We start from the raw sequence: 22,180 nt of genomic DNA, 5'->3' as shown, positions 1-22,180 counted from the left end.
TCCTTGTTGCTGATATTACTGATTCTTTGTATGTTTTATGTGTATGGATTCATCTAGACGCGGTCAAATGTGTACAATGAGCAGTCCTGTTTCATGACAGTTTTCAATTTTTTTCGATGATCATTTGAGAACCTTTGTTTTCCTGTGTGTGTTAAGATGCTCAAGAAGGAAAATCTAAAAACTTGAAAAGCCTTATTGCAAAAAGAGAAATAAGCTTGGACAACAGCAATTTTACTACAATATCACACTCCAATAAGTAAAGAACAAATCAGAGCAAATTATCAGTATTTAAAATAAGTGTTCTTCTACAACTCAAATCCAACACAGTTCCAGTCTCAGTTATCTTTTGTAATTCATTCATTCATTTTAGGGTTATGAGCACAACACTGAAAAACAAACACTGAAATAAAGGGAATGCTGTGTATTTTAGGAATAACCATCTTGTGTAATTAAAATTGAACCAAAATGATGAAAAGAGAAAAGACAAAAATCATAATTTTATTTTTCTACATTACAAAACAGCACAAACTGTCCAAAATTCCTCCACCTCCTCCTTTCCTGATCAACACAGAGCATTGCTGCAATTCACGAGCACAATTGTCCTAATAGGTTGCCATGGGGACCAAAGATGTGTATGGAAGTGTCTAGGCCTCCTCCTTCTCCTCCTCCTCGTCACTTCCTGCCAGGCTGCTGTCAGTAGAGCCCACATCCTTTTCCTGTTGCTGTGAGGATTGTGGTTCTTTTTCTGACTGCGGTTTGGGCTCTGTGGCGTTGGAGGGCTCTGTGAGTTCTGTGGCAGTGGCCGTCTCCGCTGGTTTGGCGGCGGTGTTGTTCTGCTGGCCTTGATCGCCTGCCTCCAGGAAAGTAGACCAGCCCTTCAGTCGTTCCTCTCGCTCCCGTGCTGTCTCTTCCACCTGTGCAGGAAAAAGTTAACATGATTTCTGACCAGAAGAAGAGATGTAGCACTGTTCTCCTGAACACAAGGAAAACTCTGATTACATTTTCTTCTTTTTCTTTTTGCTTCTGAGCCGCAGAACAAATTAAACATCTGTTTCCACAGGCCGAGTATTACTGCTGGTGATTAGTACACTGACCTTCATGTTTAAAATCCACTTTGTGCCCCTTTACAGAGACAGAAGGGTTGGTAATATTGCAAACCAAGAAGTTTGATCTACTAGCAGCCTGATATTATGATCATATACAATCTTCTCCTACGAGTTGTAGTTAACATTAATGTGTTTTCTTTATTAGCTTGGCTCTGCATCCCCGGTTCCCCAGAAATCTCAAAATATTTCTGACATTTGTATTTTGCAGTCAGTATACCTGATAGTCTGTCGTCCCATCCCAAAGCAGAGCAGACAGCTGCCTTCCTCCAAACCAGCGACCGTTGAATGACAAAATGCATGCATCTGCTTGCTCGGGCTCCTTGAATGCGATTGACGCCACACCATCTGGGTGTCTCTGCAGCACAAACACAACCACATACCAGCTCTTTATTGATGCCACTGATGGAAAATTCAAGATTCATTCCTCTGTAACTTTGAAACAGCATTAACAACATTAAACTCACATCAAAAAGGATGACCTTCTTGACCTCGCCGAACTTCTCACACTCTGTCCGCAGATCCTCACGATACTCATTCAACACCAGAGGGTCTTCCTAGAAAAAAACAACACAGAAAGCACAGAGATTAATGCGTGTGTCTGTGTCTGTGTGTGAGCATGTATGTGTTCCTCTCCGCACCTCAAAGTCACTGGGATGGAACATGTTTCTGATGATGACAACTTTTTCATGCCTCTTCCTCGCCTCTCCTTGTTTCTCTGGCCTCCAGTCCAACTGTCTGCAGAGAGACAAGACAGAAATCCTCGATCAAGTGTCTTCACATCAGCACTGTGGGGGTAGGAGTTTATTCCTGCATGCAGAGTGGAAGATTAAATTCAATAAAAATGTTTAAATGAAAGTTTTACTTCTGTTGCTGCTGGATCTTCTTCCTATAATCTTTGTTCTTCTTCTTCTTTTTACTGGCATCATACTGGCCCTTTAGCTCAAACCGTGCTGCTTCCACATGGAGTCTGTAACCTCTGACCTCTGACTCGTCAATCAGGCGCAGAGCCAGTGCCACCGACTCCCTCTGCAGAAAATAGTGTGAAAAGGAAAATATTTCATGGTTGAAATATTGTCTGTCATCTCCTTGTGAAGGTTTTCTGCACTCAAGTGCAGCTTTTCAGTTTCCACAATTATTATTTTTCCTTTTTTTTTCTTTATTTCTTTGAGAGAAACACTGTTTTCATCGCTAAACGACAAAAAAGTGGCTCTGGTTCTATGGCTCTAACAGGGAAAACACACAAAACATGCATTTGAATATACAGCTTAAAGTCAAAAGGTTATGTTTCTAAAATGGTGCAGACAGTTATTTATTCAGGGTAGTTTCACTGATCACATTCATACAGTTACACTGATTCACACAGTATTGTAGTATAATAGCACAGGGTATTACTGTTGCATTCATCACATGACGCACATTGGCCCAAAAGCATTTCCTCATGCATAAGTGTCACAAGCCCAGAGAAGTGATTCGTTTTGATATAAGACTTTGATCCATTCAGGCGCATTCAATGATTTTATCCCTTAATAACCTGATAACTTAATTGTTTAATTAAGTTAATTAAGTGACTGAGGTAAAGGGCTGATATCGTCCAAAAACAGACTGGCTAACAACAGCTTCTGGTTATAACACCCTGGGTTTCTGTGTACATGGATGTGTTCACACTCATGTGTTGTTACAAATGGACAGAGGACAAATTTTATATCATGTGGACCTTTGTGACAGAACATGGACATGGAAAGTATAAACTGAGCAAAAGGATAAACTAACCTTGAGATAGCAGCAGAGGCCATCTCCCTTCAGATTTCCTTCTTTGTCCTTGTAGAGTTTGACCTTGTACTCCTCGGTGATGGGGTCCCGCATCACGATGCCACACTTGGACATCAATTCAGCAAACTCCTCAGTGCTGATGTCAGGGGGCAGACCTTAGGAAAGGCAACCAGGAGAGACAAATAAGAGAGCGAGAGACAGGATAAACAGAGTCAGCTACTCACTGGACAGCTGTCTCCTTGACAATGAGAAACAAATGTTAGCGGTACCAACCTGACACATAGACGTTCGTGTTTTTGCTGTCATCAATGTCAAACCATCCTACATGCACAAAAAAGGGGGGAAAGGCCTTTAGCAAAGGATGCATTTTTATAAAAAGATAAACTTGGATATACACATAACTGTAAACAAATCTAATCACTTTTTTAGACAGGGAGAAAGGTGGGACTATATTCCAATGAGTGTACCTCTTAAAAAAAAAAAACAAAAGAAGAAAAAAACTGGTTTTCTTGTTCTTCTCTGGTTATGGATGTCACATTACCTGGCTCTGCTTTCCTTTTCTCCCCTTTCTGCTTGGCTTCTTTAGCTACGGTCTCCTGCTGGTCTGGGTTTGGGTTCTGGGAGGCATCTCCTGGTTTTTGCTTTTCTGAAGGCTTGCCGTCTGGTTTGGGGGCTGCTGCATCAGTGCTGCTCACTGCTGCATTGCTTGCATCTGGATCTCCCTCCTTTGTGAAGCCATAGTTGGCCTGGTAGGCTGCGATGAAGTCCTCTGTTATCTAGGAAAAAAAATGCAAACCTACTTAACATTAACACAGAACCTGGCTCGAACCAGTTTTGTCAGACCTCAGAAGTTGTAATTGTTTCTAAGTGAATGCATTGGATTGCAGCTAACACATGAATTAGAATACATCTCAAGCAGATGCTGCTTGACAGAAAAAAATACATATAACAATTATCTATAAGCTTAACAAAAATGGCATCTCTACAGTGGCAGCTGGATTTGGTGCTGTCCATCGGTATTTGCATCACCAATGATGCAGATGATATAATGGACACTTTGAATCTTAAAATGCACACTATTGTTGCTATGCCATATATTCTCTGGTCATCGCAAAGTGAACCAAACTGGCAAAGAGAAGGGCTCTGATGATAGAGGAGGATCACACTCTGTCATCATTAGTTAATACAATTCGGACACCGCACAGATCCTTCTGAGCAACATGAAAGAGAAGGGCTTTATAATTATGACAACAGGCACAGCCCATAATCAGTGTTGACAAAATAAGGCCACATACATTTTAAATGCAGCATCATGTGTTGTACTGTGTAAACTTCAACCGAGTTCTCCGTGTGGTGCACAAAGTCTAGATAACCCCTGGTTATCTAGATTAAGGTGCCCAGTGGATCAACGATAAAAACGTGTCCTCAATGAAGCATATTGATCATATAGGTAAATAGATTTTTCTCCTACTAGATTCAGGCATTTTAGATGTTTAGATTTTTATTCATCATGCAGTAACATCAACAACAAGGAGTCCTACAACAGATGGTACTGAACCGCTAAAAAGGCAAAGGCCCAACCAAATATATTTTTTCTGTTCACCTCACTTCATATCAAGTTATTTGGTAAATAAAAAGAATTCATGGAATTATTTTTGAAAGGACTCTCACTTTACTTTTAGGATCTAAAACTCAAAGCACTGTATTTACCAATGACTGTTGCAAGTACAATAACAAAAGCAGCAAGACGGAGCAAAAGCTCAGGGATTTAGAACTTAGAAGAACAAATATGATGTAAGAAAACAGAAACTTAGGGGTAAAGAAATGTTCATACTTTAGGGAACCAGGCCTTCTTTTCATGGTCCCAGTCATAAACAGTCCCGTCCTCTGGGTCGGTGTAGGTGTTGGGGTCAGAGCCATCCTCATTTCTCTGACCGTAGAGCTCCTGCATCCGCAGCTGCTCCACAAATTCCTTGTTGGCATTTGAGTCACCACTCATCTGCAACAAGAAGATGACATGTCTAATTACACACGTCAGCCCGCCATGACATTTCAGCCTGTACAGCGGTTATATTAGGAGCCAATGTGGCATGTCTTTTACACTGAAGTGCTGTTTATCTAATATCCCGCTTTACCATCTTCTGTGTTAATCATCAGAAGCTGTTGCAACATGAAACTATCAGTCTTGCAAAGATTTAGAATGATTTTGTTACTATCGTCAGAAGTAAAAATAGAAAGGATTGAAGCTCAACAGGGGTTTGTCTTTTCTCTGCCTTCATAGATTTCGTAAAAACACTCAAATGTACGAACTAAACTGAAAGAAAGACAGAGCGTGGTTCAACAATGTCAACTGCCTGTGGCCAAAGCAGGATAGTAAACACAAATGCTACTATCCAACATAGCTAGTTAGCATTACCTTCTACAAGGATAGTCTGGCAAACTAGAGTCTGCGGCGGTTAATGAAACAGATTCGCGCCGTGTGAAGAGCAAAACACAGAACACACTCCCGTGTTTTCAAAATGTGGCTTTTTAAAAATGAATTTATACGCGATAACTCGCGTTATTCACTGCCCGCTAACGTTTTGCCCCCAGTGCGCGACGACACTTGAATGAAGTACTTCCGATGTTAGATTCGGAATGCGCATGCGTGGCATTTGGAAATAGAGCGCTCGATTTATTATACAGCTTCTACCGTTTCACCATTACCGACGGCCAAGATTTACATAAGAGCCAAATGAACAATCACTCCGCCCGCAGTTTGTCATCGGGAGAACGAATCGATCGCATCTCATGTAAGCACCAAAAAAACCGTCGCTAGCTAACGTAGCTTTCAATGTAGGGATACTTGGTAAATAACATATCTTCAGTTTGGCATGGCGGAGGGTACCGGTAACGTTAACGTGGGTCCAGCCAACCTTCCTCCGGGAGACCCGCAGCTCATCGGCATGATTGTGGAGCATCTGAAGAACCGGGGGCTTTTTGACGAGTTCCGTCGGGACTGTCTGGCCGACGTTGATACGAAGGTAGGCAGCTAACTTTAGCCAGACTCCAAGCTAACGTTAGTCAGTGCTAACATAGCTTCTGATTTATCCTTTAACCTGTTGCTAATTTAACTGGTATATATTTCGCTGTTGTTTTCGTTGTTGCCACAATTTACCCACAATATAAGATACAGCATGTTTTGCTAGTGTGCTATTACTGTGGTATTACTGTAATACAGCTGTATTTAGTTGGTTCTTGGATTGAAATGAGGTGAAATAACCCATGCAGCAAACAGACATTAACGTGAGTCTTTCAGATGTGAATGCACAGTTACTTCTAAAGGAAATGTGTGTAATTAGCCAAGGGGTTGCCAAACTTTTGCACACCGACTGTCAGAGTTTACATTGCTGTCACTGTCATTGCCGCCAGCCCGCCTACCAGAACCTGCGACAGAAAGTTGACAACTTTGTCACATCGCACCTGAGCACACAAGACTGGAACCCGTCTATCAACAAGAACCAGATGAGGAATGGACTCAGGCAAAGTGTTGTTCAGTGAGTGCTTGTTGCTTCATTACAGGTCCTGTGCTCAGTGTAACAATAACTGAATAGATAATTATGAATAAGTAGGTCTAACCCCTGTTTGCGTTGTGTTTTTTTTAGATCGGGCATGTTGGAGTCCGGTGTGGACAGGATCATCACTCAGGTTGTAGACCCCAAAATGAACCACACTTTCCGGCCGCACATAGAAACTGCCATCCATGACTTCCTGTCAGGAGACAGGAGGGAAGAAAGCGCCTTAAGTTCTAACTCTGCGCCATCTGAACAGATAGAACCTCAGGAGGCCCCGTCGGCCTGTGGCCCCAAAACCCCCTGAGGTCTGTTTAAAAACTGAAGCACAGTCTAAGATCAAGAACAGTTTAGAGATACAGTGAGGACATCTGTATTTTCTCTCTTGCTGCAGGTACACATGCTGGTCTACACACAATGTTGTATGGCTACGTTAGCCTTTTGAAAGTTGTAGCATCACACGAGAGGAGGAGGTTGTTTCCTGTTATGCCTAATTAAGGGACTGCAGCCAGGAGCGTTATTGCATTCAAAATGTTCAGCATCAGGTGTTGTTTCATTGCCCGTCTGTGCTGCACGAGGATACAGCCGGAGAAGTTGCACTGTCACTGCACTGCATGGCACAAATCTGGATTATTACTTTTGAATCTTTAGGTCACTGTTTTTTTTAACCTCTTATCGGACAATATTTTTATTTTGGAGTGTTGTATATTATGTAATGCAGATTTTTCACTCAGGGTGCTTGTGTACGTGTAGGCATTTACAGACATTTTCCACTAATAACATGTTGAATAACTATATTTTAAACCTGAAAACTCTGTCTACTCTGATTCAGACTGATGAGTGAAGTGAATGTGCTGTTTGATTTCCAGTTGAGAGGATTAGAGGAAGAAGATCATGCAATTATTTCAAGAAATGTATGTAAATATATTTTCTTCAGTCTCTAGAGGCCTTCATTTTTCATCACACAACATCAGGTTTCCTTTTGTGCTTGTATTGAGTATGTAGTATTGATTATGCACCCCATCTTTACTAAACACAGTTGACAACAAGGTTCCTCTCTGTCTTCTTTTTGTTTGTACCGTTTTACTTTGGGGCTTTTATCTGTAAAGATGTTCTGCTACTCTGATGGACTGTATGTAAGATAGTGGGTAAATCTGTGAAAAGATGTAAGCAACATAATCAATCATTTCCTCTTAGTGATGGCAGTAACTTTGTGTATTTGCTGCAGTGAAAAGAGAGGAGAGCCCATAATTTCAAAATAGTACCACCGGGTGGGGTAGTTGTTCTCACATGTTGGTAATTTACAGGCAGAATCCACCAAAACAAAAAAATCCAAAGGTTGATATTTTAAAGACAAAACCTCTTAACTCCACCTTCTGAAATGGTTTTGCTGTTGCTGCTACTCATATTACATGTCCTATCTGCATATGAGAGACAGGACCATAGCTGTATTACTGTATGAGGTATGCAACCTGAAGCCACAAGTTGTACTGAGTGACTTCACTGACTCATCAGGAAGTTGGAAGTACACTGCGTACATCACAGCGTTTAAAAAATCCTGCATCATATATTTCAAAGAGTTTGTCTGTAAAAAGACTTACGCCATATGTGGTTCCCCTGTGTCTGTTCTGTTTATGTTTCCCTTAAGAATCAGTTTGTAGAGAAGCTTAAACCAGGTTTGAGTGTCTGTGTGTGCGTCATCACACGTTGTGTAACTTCATTGATTTAACTACTTGTTTTTGGCAGAAGACTGATCTATACTTTAACACAAGTATGTGTGTCAGAGTGTGTGTCTGTAAATCTGCTGTTCTTTGTTTGCGCGCACGTCTGTGTGTGTGTGTGTGTGTGGGTGAAATCCTAGTCATTGTCCCATGCAGTCACAGTGATCAGTCTATTCATTTATAATTATTCCAATAACCATTCACATGTGAAGATTAATGAAATATGCAACTGTTTAATCAATGTATTAATGCATTCATTTGTTAAAAAAAATAATGAGTACTTGATCTTATGGTCAAATAAGATATTAATTAATACAGTGCTTTATAACTCCCCCCTCCCCAAAATAAATCACATTTTCTTATTTACACCAAACAACATTTAAAGCATCAAAAATGTGTTGTGTTTTTAAAATCTCAGCAGCAGCTTGTCTTAAAAACAGACAAAGTCCTGGAAACTGGATGACCTGTAGGCCTCACCTTTTCACTGGACCTATTTTTACTGAACAAAAACATGATCCTGTTGAGTTTTTCAAAAGCGAAAGTTTCCCACAGATGAAATAACAACTTTCTTTATTGCAGTGGAGGAAAATATGTCAAAACCTCAGCACATTAAAATGTAGCAAATCTGTCTGCGGTTTGCATGAAGAGACACATAAGAACAAAACAGCTGATCACATGTAAGAGTTTATAAACCCAAAGGTTATTGCAGTGCTTCCTCCTCAGATCAATGCTCACAAAGAAGATATTTGTGAGTTTGATCAGTATACACACACACACACACAGAGTCAGACATGTAGAATGTTGTTTACAACACGATCATGCAAGAGACAAGAGTGCAAGAGGGTCCTGCATGTGTGCTGTTTGCACAGTAGTGTCTGTGTGCGTTAGTGTGCCATTTTGGGCATGTGAGTCTGTGTTTGAGTGTTTGTGTGTGTGTTCTGTGTCGGGGTGAAGGGTCATTGTGTGGGTGGTCATCAGGGGTTGTGTTTAGGGAAGCTATGGGATGTTGTTTTGAAGCAGTATGAGACAGAGAATGAGCGGGAAAGGTTGCGAAAAAAAAAGAAGCCCTCCAACCGATGTCCAAACGTTCAAACATTAGCCCCTGTCAGAGCGTATCTTCCCCAACTGGGCCCCTGTATGGACACACACGCATAAACACGTCTTTCTACCTTGACCTCCCACTGCAACATACACACACTTGTTCTCAACCATGTTCACTGACGGCCTCTTGGATGCAGTGTAGATAAACCTAAGGAGGCAGAGGGGTGAGAGGTATGAGGTATTTGTTTGGCTCACATGCAGATGCCAATGTCACGGTGTCACATGACTGTGACCTGTCCCTCTGTGGATGTCAATGGCCAGAGGTCATGGCCGTTATGAATCAAAAAATACAACCACGACAACTAGGCTGCAAGATCTGAACGCATCATGAAGAAGAAAACAAAGCTGAACTCAGCTTCAATCCGCATTTAAAGGAGTGATGAAATACTGAGACAGATACAGCCTTATATAAAATAACATTTCTGCGTTGTGAGGACATTTGAGCCGGTCCCCATTACTACAGAGGACAAGGTTCAAGGTTGAGACTTGGTTTTGAGGGTGAGGTCAGACTCAGGGTCATGTTGGGGGAAGGGTAACGGTGTTTTGTTTTAAATGTTGGTAATCAAAATTTGCTCATGCTCATGGGTTTCTCACTTTTGTTGTTATAAATCTTAATAAAGACTTGAAGTCAGTAGTTAAATATGAATTGTTAAATGGATTTTGGCGGAGATTTGCCTTAGTACCCTCCTCATCATGTTTTACTCTCTCTATAGACTCTAGTGGCTCAGTCCATCATTGTGGTGCAGACTGAAATGTCTCAACATGTAGGCCTATTATTGAACTGCGATGAAAGTTTTTACATGGTCCTCAGAGGATGGACAATAACGACTTCAGTGACACTCTGACCATGAGGTTGACATTTTGTGGTTTTGAGTGAAATGTCTCAACAGCCTTTGGATGTAATTTAGTTCACACGTTTACAGGACCCAGAGGATGAATTGTAATAACTTTTGAGATCCCCATAACTTTTCATTAAGCAATATTCCCATCAGCCAGTGCCAACAGTCGCAGGGTAACACGCAAAACTAAGTTGGTGGACACATTAAACATCAGCATTGTCATTGTTTGCATGTAGCTGCTGTGCATAGACTCTTAATCTTGTTCAGAAACAAGTGGTTGAAGGGATTTTACACAACCTGGCAACCCAACTTTCTTTTCCTGTTAACGATTTTTAACAAATCTTAAAGCTACTTTAAACCCTTTATAAATGGTGGTAATATTGGATATTTTGTATTTACGTATAGCTATTATAGGTGTATTTATATAGAAAGTATGTTAGACAGACATGATGTGAGAAAAAAAAAGTAAGTTTATAGGAATGTAGCACTCTAACAATTTGGAAAACCTAACCCTCCTCACATACTCCTGCTCTCTCTTTCAGTCTGGGTGCTTCTGATACGTTCCTCACTGCACGTCTCCCTGCCAAGAAGGCAGCTGCTAACCCTCAACACACACACACACACACACACACACACACACACACACACACACACACACACACACACACACACACACACACACACACACACACACACACACACACACACACGGCTGGCTGGCGGGTTAATTGAGTGTGGATGTCTTGAGTGGTTGACCTTCACGTACCCCTGCAGACTCCGGAGGAACAGGAAGACCTTATAAGAACTTTTTTTTTACTTTTTGGGGAGTTTATAAATGTGGGATTTCTTTTCTTGTCTAGTTCTCTCTCGGTCGGACCCTCACTCCTTCTGCCTGCCCCTGTTTCTCTCCTCCATTCATCCTTCAGTCACTGGATAAATAATAAAAACAGGACAAACCTACACCAGACCATCAGTCAGCCAGTTTTTTCAGACCCATCAAATCCACTCCTGTCGCTCCTCTTTGTCTCTCATCAATGATAAACCTGAAGCTCCAGTGTGGCTGCGCGTCCACGGTGCCGCGCCGTGATTGGTGGAGACACAAGCTCCCTTCACTCAGATCGTCGTGGACGCGCACCTCCCGTTCAGCTTTATATATATATCAGCCCTTCACGCCGCGGTCATGCTGGGAAGTGGAAACCCGTCTGCAAGGCTACACTCCCGCCGCGAACCGGACAGAAACCACTGAGCTCCGCTTCGCCTCAGACATGCCGGCCAACTTGTCCGCCTTGGTTTTTGTGTTTTTCCTGCTCCTGGCCTGTCAACAGGTACTGACCGTGGATCCGCATGACGTCCAGGAGAAACCAGCGAGCCCGGCCAAGAGGCGACTGTCTCTGCAGAGCACAGGTGAGCCGGGACCTGCGCGGCACGCTGCGTCCAGATGTTTACCTGATGTGTTAACTCTTATTCTGAGTGCTTGCGCATGGGTGCTCTCCAGAAATACCCACCCTCGATCAGTTACTTGAGCTTTAATTGTTAGAAAATACTAAATTCAAAGTGTGCGCAAGGCGGCCTGGCTCTCAGTGAACCCCGGGTCCGGCACGGAGCCCTCTCTGCAGGAGGATCTGTGTTTCTGGTTGTTCACACATGCCCCCTTTTCTCTGGACCGCTCTGTGCTTCCTTTCTCACCGGATGACACCTTCATTATCAATGCTCACTGATATTGTCACTTGGCTATAATGTTGCTGTGGTAAGAATAATATGTTAATGCAGGCGGTTGTATAGGCTGGTGTGTTTATTAGCAGTGCGTTGAGGTGACCTTATCAGCTCACAACACAATATTATTTGTGTCTTGTCTATGCGGGTCCTACATTGCATCGTTAAAATAACACGGATGGTTTACACGCCGTACAAGCCTGTGAGTTTGAACTATACCATCGGCCGGGTCGTGCGTCGGGCCGTGCCGTGCCGGGCCGTGCCGTACCGGGCAGCAGAGTGCGCCTCTCTGTTTGCTCTCCTGCTCTGTTGGTGGCTTGTAATTCAATGCGCAGCTCCGGCGGCCCGATCCTGTCCAAGCACATTCCCTCCGTACCAGCGGGGCGGTGCATGAGTGCGCCTCCGGCCCGGAGCTGACCTGCAGGCTGCACAACATCCAGAGCAGCAGCGACGGGCGGTACCAAGGCGCACAACAGCCAGAACAGCAGCAGAGTAACAGGCCCACATGCTGGTTAAAGATTAACTTAGCCGAACTGAAGCCTCCCAACAAAGAGTTATCAGTCTCATGTCCACCAGTCAATGTCCTCAGTCTCTTCTCAAAACAACATTTTTATTTAACTTTGGTAAAGACAATTAATCATTAGTTCAAATATCTAATTATCTAACTGAGATGAGACATGGCTTTGGGTAAAGTAAAAGCTTCGTTGTCCATCACTGATGCTGGACAGTTTCAGCCTCACCCCTGCTGTCCACCACAGTGAGGTAGGACAACGTAACCTGTTACCAAACAGCCCCAAAAATAATGTATCCAAAATAAAAAGGTTCCTGTTCTTCAGCCCTTTTGATAACAGACATAACCCCGCTCCTTTAAACAGCAGCTCTGTCCTTCTTCTTTGTATAACTTGTATGGAAAACACTTTGGAGCCATAGTCACAAGTCTGAACCGATTCGGTGTCGACAGGTGGGGATCCTGAAAGCATTTCCACCTGAGACCTCGATCTTTCAAATGGTGTATAATTTGTCAAGCTTGTGTGAGGACAGACCATCACCGAGACGGCGTGAAAGGTTCAACTTCTCTGAAAGCAAAACTGAGATGAACAAGATGTCCCCACACGAGAACATCAGACTCACAACTTCCTTAATAACAGCAAACTGTTAAACTAACGCACTGTAGCTCATCCTGATGTGTGATGTCATTGTTGTGCTCATAGTGTCCTCTGCAGCAGAAAACAGAAGACACAACGCACTCTCCACTGTGGTTTCACTGTAGCGAGGTTCATACCGATCACTCTTTCTGTCCCTCGCAGTGGAGATTCAGAGTTGTCTGGTGAGTTCAGGGGATGTTGGCTGTGGGATGTTTCAGTGTTTCAACAACAACTCCTGTGAAATCCAAGGGCTGCACCACATCTGTCTCACCCTGCTGCACAACGCTGGGCGCTACGACTCACAGGTGGGGACACAAGTCGTTTCTTTACCATCAGGCCTCATTTGCATTTGCTAACACTGTCTGAAACCGTGCTCAACAGCGGCCGAGGGCAGACTGTGATCAGACATATTTGGATACATGTCATTATTTCATTTAATCCCTTCAGTCATTACAGTCATTTGTGAGGAATGTTTGTCATATAAGGAGCAGTGTATAGTTATGCATGGCACTAGTTACAGAACAATCTGAGAGGGGAACTGAAATGAGAGAGGGAACAGCCTGTCTACTTTACTAGAATAGAAGTGCATGCAAGAGTGATGCAGGTCAAATGTGTCTGCAGCATGAACAGGCGCAGCGGATGATGTTCAATAAGGATCTGTGAGTGACTGTGCACTGGATTTATCATACACTGACGAACAATAGGATGCAATATAATAAGATTTATTGAAATGCAAATGTAGTCGCAGTAGGAAGTACCTATCTCTGATTGGTTGGGTGGTGCTAAATTAGACAACAAGTCACCATAGCAACATTACAGCTGCTTTAAGTTACAGTGTGTTAATGGCCATACAGTATAGCTCACTGTAAGGAAATACTGCACTTTCCTACAACTCATGTATTTTCTTGTAATACATACGTTCACCCTATAGCTGTGACCCTAACTATAGATGTGACCTGCTCATTCACAACATGTCAATATGTGTAACGGGGACAGTGACAGAGAATGATCACCCAACTCTGCAGCTCTGCTGAGCTTTTTATTCTCTTTTTAGCCGATCGTCTCGCAGTGAAAATCTCAAACTCCGCCTTTATCAGCCTCATTAAGGACTAGTTTATTAGTACTAGTTAACACAGTGGGGCATCCAGCAAGAGGGGACTACAAAAGGGCCACTGCTGTTACGGCTGTCGAGCTTTCCATTTTCACACACAGTGATAACAGTTGCAGATTTGACACTCAAAACAATTTTTGAAAAAAAAATGGGTCCTTGATTTCGAGCAGAGGTAGAAGAAGGTGTCGTCTCATTTCTAGCCGTCAGTTTTATCGGCTGAAATGTCAACTATCAGATTTTATCAGCTGCAGCCAGCCAGCAAATGAAGCTAATGTCCGCTCCATGAATTGGTTCAGATTGCTGTCTGTGGCTGACTTTTTTAATGTTGCAGCTGAAAAGGAGTACCCTGTAAACAGGGACAGATTTTGAGCAATGGGCCCTTCACTGCCCCTTGTTCACAGGAGCAAGAGCCATGGATTCAAGAGATCTTTTTGGTCATACCGCATTGCTTAATTGTCATTTTGTCTCACTGTGGTCCTTTTGTGTTTCTTCTTGGTCAGTTTGTCTTTTTCTAGTCGTTTTGGTGTCTCTTGTGTTATTTTGCATCCCTCTGTAGTTATTTGATCAATTTCCCAACAAGAGATGTTAACAGTCACTTCATACAGAGGCCCCCTGACCCCTTGGGTCCCTGGGCCTGTGTCCAGTATGCCAGTTCAGTGATATGTCCATGCCTGTGAAGGCATCTTAAATATGCACTTAATGTGACAATAAGATATATAAATTAAACACTGTTCTGATATTAGTTGAGAGTTAATAGTAGATCAGAGCTGATTAGTCCATATATTGTAAGTATGATGAGGAAGAATGTAAACTCACTGTAATTTCATTATAACATATCCGTACTTGTTAGTACATTCAAAGAGACCCAACAGACGTGTTGAGCTAATGTAATATATCTGGAGTAACTAACAGCTGCGGTTGCTGCAATGTAAAGCTCCGCAAATCCAAAGAGTCCACAGAGCAGGACAAAGAAAATCTTATAGCTTCCAGGCCCGGCTCCACACAGTGGGGTCATACTAAACAGTGGATGAGCTGGTTGTGTATGGGTCTGTCTTTACGTATCCTGTAACCCCACAAACTGATGTAGTTAGTCCATGACGTGCTCCTTGGCTTTGGAAGTAAAGTGATGTTTGCTTTCTTACATGGCACCAGGGAGTCTAGCAGATATGCAAGAAGATATTGACTTACAGTAGTCAGGAGTTACTATGTATGGTCAGGTATATTGGTAAAACATGTTACAACCTATATAAGATCTGTGTTCAATATTTCCTGAATGCATGTGAGCTTCCACCTTCCAGTATCTACTATATTATTCCATATCTGTCAGATCCTCCGGCCTCCAATAAGTTCTTCTCATCTCCTCAAGAAATCATCCCTACAGTGTTTTTAAGCTTGTTTTTTTTATATATGTAGACTGAGAGAGTTACAGACTGTTGTAATCATCCCTCCTCCTCATAAAAGAGCCACAGTCACTTAGAGGGATTAGTGCAGCAACCAACAACTCGTTCAGTGTACTTATGTGGTTTATTGAGATAAACTTGAAAACAATTTGAATCTTTTCTAAACTAATGTTTTCCAGAGGATGACCACACATGTCAAGCATGGATCCAATGTACACAAAAATGAAAAGAATGTAGTTTTATTTTATTCCACGGTACAGTGGAGAGACATGGGGATGGGCAGGAGCAGGGAAGATGAAACATCCAAGGCCAGATTTGACATTGACCGATTGCTCAGAATGTGTAGCTTTGCTAAACCAGCCATCAGAAACATCCCACTGATTCCTCCTGTCGCTCTCCTCCTCTTCCTCTTCCTCCTCCTCCTCCTTCTCCCAGGGCAAGTCATTTGTGAAGGATGCATTGCGGTGCATGGCGCTGGGACTTCGACAGCGCTTCAGCTGTGTGAGCCGCCGGTGCTCAGCGGTCAAAGAGATGGTGTTCTCGCTCCAGAGAGAGTGCTACTCCAAACACCAACTGTGCCTGGCAGTACGGGACCACATGGACACCATGGGCAGCCTGGTCCAGTTCCACTTGATGTTTCCTCCGGGGTGAGAGAGACACACGCATACTGACAAATAACCAGCAATTATGTGGTCGTGACATGTGGCCGTTCATAACGGCTGATTTACCTTTAGCTGCTGCATGTTCATATATTAATTTGAGGAAGCTTTACCGTCTCCACCTCCTTTTCAGTTTTCATCTTCCACCATTTTCGGCATCTTCAGTGCAGCAGAAACTTCAAGTCACATGCTTCATGTCTGTCATGATTTAAATTTATGAGTCTGTTTCTACTTCATTTCTATCAATACACCAACTTTTTCCGCTCAGCCAAGAGTAAAACCTTTTTGCTTTTGTTTTTTTTTTTTGCACGCAAACAAAAAATGTGCTTAAAAATGGGTGAACAGAAACCCAACTATTGTTACACTGTCAACAGAACTGAGCTGTTGTTAGTGTTATTAGTGACACAGTCATACTGTGACATCAAAGTGAAAAAGTGAAAAAGACTTATTTAAGCTGCTGTGGGACAGGTCACCTAATGACGGTGACTTTAAATCAATTAACTCTTGAGAAATTTGGGAAATTAAGAAAAATTCAGAGTCCAAAACCAAATCCTGCCACAGTATCCGCTGTTCAGTAAGAGTTACTCCAGCCTCACTTTCTGTTGACAGTTTAACATTTTTTTTCCTTTCTTCTTCTACCAGACCGTACGTGGAGCTGGTGAACTTCCTGTTGAAGTGTGGAGAGGAGGTCAGGTCGTGGGTCAGCCGGCGGTTGCGTGGGCAGTGCGAGCAACATTGGGGGGCGCTGTGCAGAAGCTTCAGCGGCACCTGTTCCCTCGGCCAATCGGACGCTCCGCAGCACACCACCACTCCACCACCTACCGTGCCCTGGCCTATCACTGCTCAGGGACCCGTGCAGCAGCCAACCAGAGCAGCCGAATCAGACGACAGCAGAGGGCTCAATCAGATTGACAACGCAACTGAATCTGGTTTCCCAGTCTCTGAGAAAACCAATGTTACTGCGTCATAGAGTGAAGGGCGAGCCACGCAGCTATGCAGGCTGAGGTGCAGACAGGGTACACAAAGCTACAAAGATAATAAGTGCACTTATTACCATTATATTATGAGTAGAATAAGGAAAAGTAGTGGTAGTAGTACTAGTTTTACTAGAGTATTCAGTGTAGTATTGCTGGTGAAGGCAATGCAACATAACTTATTTAATCTGTTGGGTATTTGTGCTATTAATATTTTTCTTTGCATTTGACTTTGTACAAGGATGAAAACCAATTATCTACCTCACTTCCACATCACAATAAACCACAGTGGCTGCATCCTGCAGCAACGGGCATGGACACACACAAGGAAACACTACAGGGAATTTGTCTGTAGCTCAAGTGCAGCTGATGGCTGAAAGTCAGTATTCTACCTATTTAAGTCTGTTTTTGTATTTATGAGCATTGTTATTTTATGGACCGTGTACTTGGCACACTATCAAACGTTCTCTTGTAGACAGTCAGGGTGCAGTCTGCAGGAAGGGAAGCACTCTTCGGTTGTGACACGTAATAAATATGTATTTTTGATGTTCTACTTGAACGATCACATTTCATACAGACCCCAGGTTTCAAGCTATATTTTGTAAGTTTTTATTTAAATGAATCTAAACATACATTTGTAAGCAATTTTGATTGAAATTAAATAAACTACAATGATGTCACTGAACAGTGAGAAGTGTGTTAATTAAGTCAGTCCTGACCTGTTTAACGGTTCTTTATACCAGTTCAGAGTGAAGCATCTCGACTAGTGACATAATGTTGGGTATTCTGACATCTACTGGCAGATCTGTGGTAACGCTGCACAACAACATAACCTGCCATTTGTTGGAAATATATTCTACTTCATTCAAACAAACAGACCTTTTGTTCAACAGTCACTGACCCAGCATGGCAGACATCCTTCACAGAATGAGCGAGTAATCACATTTCTGGTTTAGTAGTCTGGACATCCAATTGGAAGGAGGAAAGGCACAAGGTGAACTCATCAGTAACTGGAACAACAGTGTCTTTGAAGTAGCCACTCAAAGCAGGCAAACACACACTCTCTCTCTCTCTTGAACACACGTGTACACAGATTGTAATTTGACAGAAAGTTAAAAAAAAAACAAAGTTTACTGCATACTGTAGCCTTGACCCTGGTTGGTCCTGAATGCCAGATGAGGTATTAATGCCTCAGTATGCTTCAATGTGCCATTTTCATGCAACATCTGGTCTGGGATGCAGATGTGTGAAAACAGGCAGAAGCTGAAGTTCTCTCAAAGCTCTTTTCTACTTTTGTCACCATTATGCCTTTAAGTGGAGACTGTCTGAAAATGTGCAGCCTCAAATTATACATACAATCATCGCCTCGAGACGGCACTGCAGCGCTCACAGAGCGCTCAGGGAGGAAGCGTGAAGCAGCCAGGAGAATTACAGCAGACGTTTTGCCCCTGCCCTTAAGTGTGGCTGTTAACAACAATTATAGAAGCTCTTGCCTTTAGACAGTGCCAAACAACACGTATGACCAGGTTGGTTTGAAGCATGCTGAGACTTTAAACCTGTCACTCTTGTTACATGAAACCTCATAAACCCAGTTTTCAGTCACTAAGCTCCTTCCACTTAATTTGATTTTACAAAATCCTTCATTCCCATTTTATAAACCCACATGCTGCATCTTGTTCAGACTAAAAATGAGGCTTCCAAAGAAGGTAAAAGGAGTTTCTATGTGCAGCTTCTAACTCCCCTAGAAGTCTATACTTAAACTCCATACCCGCTGAGTAGAATACCTGGAAAACATTCGTCTTATCAGCAGGTGTGTGATCCAGCCAGTTGGCTAAATGAAGGGGAAGAGACGTTTCTTCAGGATGTAGAGGACGGTAGCGAGGAACAGGGCCAGAGCCAGGAAGATGAGCAGCTTGTCGGTCAGCTCCCGCCGGTTGTACTTCAGGATCAGTTTCCTCCCCAGGTGGATGGTTCCAGTCATGCTTTTAAACTCCTCGTTAGTTTCCTGCACCGTCCTGGAGGAGGTGGCTGTGGTGAGGAGGAGGAGGAGGAGGAGAGGTGTTAATGGTTTAAGAGGGAAGAAAATTAGAGATTGAGACACAAAAGAAGACTAGAAACTGGAATTTCAAAGGGAAAATGTGAATTGGATTCAATTTTTGCACACACAAGTACACAAACACATGGACAAAGTACAGTTTTTTTTTACCCAGTGTTTCGATGGTGTCCTCGCTCTGCTTCACCTGTTCAGCCATCATCCTGCTGATGGACATCAGACTCTCCGTGATGTTGCTGCTGGTTTCCACTAGGCTTTCTTTAGTCACCTTCCTGAGACACATACACACACAAGGCCACGTGATGCAGGGTTACTGCACTACAGCAGACAAGCAGTAATATGTTGGCTCTGGCTGAGGCATAAGAGCGGAGCTCTGGTTGTAAATCAGCCCAAAGCTAAATGACTCCATGATAACATTATACTTCCTGTTTACACCCAAACGTGAAGCTGATTGAATCAATATTTCACCACCACAAGAGTCTGAGCAGAACTTCACTTACCTCTGCCTGGTGCTCTGGTTTTCTCCTCCACGCAGCAGCTTGTCTTTCTCCATGTTGTCTATGGCCAGTTTACAAGCCAGATTAGCTTTCCTCCACGCTGTCTGGTTACTGGAATCCACAGGAACAATAACACAGAGACCAACTTTGAGAACTTCCTTCATCTCATCTAGTCTGTTTTGTCTAATGATGTTTTGTGTACATGCTGTGTAACCCTTTACTCAACTTTTTTCTTTCTTTTCTTCATCTAGAATTTAAGCGACTTTTTTGGAAATATGTGTTAAATGTCATGCTCATCACAGAACAGCGTACTAATCAATAAAATCTGAACAGCAACTACGAGCTTACAATAGCATCATAACCAATACATAACAGGCAGAAGTTTTTAAAGTCCAACATAACTTTTTTAACATAACTTTTACAACCTCTTAACTTAATTCAAGAGCCCAAGAAACTGATGCAATGTGCAAAGAGGTGAAAACAATAGTTGGTTTTAATGTGTTGACTGAGAGCGAGACACACCGGTCGGTTGACTCACTTCATCACTGGACTTAATGCTGGCATTTTAGTGGGATTACTAATATTAAAAATGTTAATGGTTTCAAGGGAGGAATGAAGATGCTGGTTGTGTGTGTGAATCAAAACACCTCAGCATTTGTCTTCGCTGGCTCTCTGTCTCTGCCTGAATAGCCTGTCTGTCCGTTTCTCTGTCCTGCTCTCTGGCCATCTGCTCCAGGTCCTGACAAACAACAGCAAAACACCACATTGAATAAAACAATTTGGATTTTCAACAAGACATCTGTCAGATGCAACACAGCATGCAAGCGTGGCTGAGGCTGACCTGAATTCTGAGTCTGAGCTTGTTGAACTTCTCTTTGACCTGAGAGTTGAGCTCCTTGAGAGCAGACTGTGGTCCAGGGCAATCCCTGATGTCCTGTAGGTAACACACACACACACACACACACACACAATTAAGTGTTGTATTGGAAAATACAACCTGACTAGAACCATAGGCCAATTAATTCATTACATAAATTAAAAAATAAAATAAAATAAAATCTAATAAATAATATATATTTTAATATATGTGGTAACATACTGTCCGGTGGTGATTAATGCAGAGGTACCAGAGTGAAATTACAACTGATGATCATTCAATTAGCAATCTTAAAAAAATACTAGTGTAAATGTCTTTTTTTTTTATCATACTTTATGATTTTTTTAAAAAACATATCGAAAAAATTACTGTTAGAAATGAAATAATAAAATAGTCGTCAATATACAGAACAGGAAACAGCTCTTTTGATTTATTGATTTTACTTGTATCCCTTTATTGATTAACCATCCATGCAATTACTATTTATAAACAGAAATCTTAGAGCTGAAACTCATTTTCTCAGTGGATTTATCTGCGGATTATTTTTCGATGAATGAATGGTCTGTAAAATCTGTCTCGTCTGACCAAAACCCAGAGATATTCAGAAAGGCAGCAAACAGAGTCAGGTTGAGTTGTGGAGCAGTGTTTGTTTCTATCGGGATGCAGACGTGTTTGCTGTGTTATGTTAATTTATCAATGACTCACAGCAAAAACGCCCCAAAAACAGACGTTAAAAGTTAATGCTGTCGATCTGTTGGTGAAAGTTTACGTTTCATATCTGCAAATACCTCACACAGACACCGAGGGGATAAACCCGAAGAAAGTTAAACAAAGTTGTTACCATTACAATGATAAAAGAGACAACTCCCACTCTTTTTATCGTGTCTGAACATTTACCGAGTAAAGTTCAGCTCCCGTTTGTTTCACGGACACATTTCCAGAATAAAACCAACACCAACATGAGAAAAAACCTAATGACAAACAACAAGTTTTTAGCTCTTACCTGGATGAGAGCCTTGATTTCTAGGTCATATTTTATAATTTCTTGTCCACAAATTCGGACGTGGACGTCCATAGAAGACGCCATGTTTGTTTTTGTACGGCAAGTTGGACGCCCAAAAGACAAGGCGCTCTACGAAAGGCGAAGCAACAGAGTTAGTTATGGTGGCTGTTAACTGCAGCCTTTAAAGCTCCCTGTTAATCTACGATTGAATATATGACTGAAAAAAAAGAATACAACTATTTAATCTTACCATAGCTTTCTCCTTCTTGAAATATATAGTTTTATAGGAGGAAAAAAAAGACTGTACACAACACAGTATAGTATGATAACCTAAAAAAAAGCATCAGTTGTTATAAAATAAGGTATAATAACATATTTCATCAATGAAATTATGAAATAAAATATAAGAAAATATTAACAAGTAGTTAAATGTTAAATAAATAAATAATAATTAAATTATAAGAATTAATCATGAGAGTCACATGTCATGAGAAACAGCAATTTATTTAACCTCCAGGGTCTCCTAAAATATATTTCTGCAATATTTTTAAAAATCTGTTGCTTTGCTCATTCTTTGTAAGTGCAAAAGAATTATGAGTTGAGTTAAACTTAATCAAGAAAAGAGGGAAGGAGGGTTGGGAACCTGAAAAATTGTTACTG

General features: G+C 42.0%; 3 protein-coding genes across 3 annotated transcripts; 1 reads left to right on the top strand and 2 right to left on the bottom strand.

Annotated features, from left to right (window-relative positions):
- Window positions 1–481: 481 nt before the first annotated feature.
- htatsf1 (HIV-1 Tat specific factor 1) lies at window positions 482–5,487 on the bottom strand. Its single transcript, XM_071506028.1, has 10 exons — window positions 5,293–5,487; window positions 4,711–4,875; window positions 3,418–3,652; window positions 3,150–3,197; window positions 2,877–3,031; window positions 1,969–2,132; window positions 1,745–1,841; window positions 1,571–1,660; window positions 1,324–1,461; window positions 482–914 (listed from the first exon to the last, which is right to left on the bottom strand). The coding sequence occupies exons 2-10, from the start codon at window positions 4,873–4,875 to the stop codon at window positions 645–647; spliced, it is 1,362 nt and encodes a 453-aa protein (XP_071362129.1). The 5' UTR covers window positions 5,293–5,487; the 3' UTR covers window positions 482–644.
- Window positions 5,488–5,642: 155 nt separating this feature from the next.
- LOC139637227 (uncharacterized) lies at window positions 5,643–17,772 on the top strand. The gene is made up of 7 exons (XM_071505795.1): window positions 5,643–5,899; window positions 6,288–6,412; window positions 6,521–6,731; window positions 11,039–11,492; window positions 13,109–13,251; window positions 15,893–16,104; window positions 16,759–17,772. The coding sequence occupies exons 1-7, from the start codon at window positions 5,750–5,752 to the stop codon at window positions 17,084–17,086; spliced, it is 1,623 nt and encodes a 540-aa protein (XP_071361896.1). The 5' UTR covers window positions 5,643–5,749; the 3' UTR covers window positions 17,087–17,772.
- Window positions 17,676–21,679, bottom strand: bnip1b (BCL2 interacting protein 1b). The gene is made up of 6 exons (XM_071506030.1): window positions 21,521–21,679; window positions 20,482–20,574; window positions 20,288–20,379; window positions 19,644–19,751; window positions 19,297–19,415; window positions 17,676–19,118 (listed from the first exon to the last, which is right to left on the bottom strand). The coding sequence occupies exons 1-6, from the start codon at window positions 21,602–21,604 to the stop codon at window positions 18,922–18,924; spliced, it is 693 nt and encodes a 230-aa protein (XP_071362131.1). The 5' UTR covers window positions 21,605–21,679; the 3' UTR covers window positions 17,676–18,921.
- Between the last annotated feature and the right edge of the window lie 501 nt (window positions 21,680–22,180).

The sequence above is a fragment of the Trachinotus anak genome, unplaced genomic scaffold (assembly GCF_046630095.1).
Source record: "Trachinotus anak isolate AG129_WGS33_773 ecotype Australia unplaced genomic scaffold, CSIRO_AGI_Tana_v1 ptg000020l, whole genome shotgun sequence".
Lineage (NCBI taxonomy): Eukaryota > Metazoa > Chordata > Actinopteri > Carangiformes > Carangidae > Trachinotus > Trachinotus anak.
This window is presented reverse-complemented; position numbering and strand designations above follow the sequence as displayed.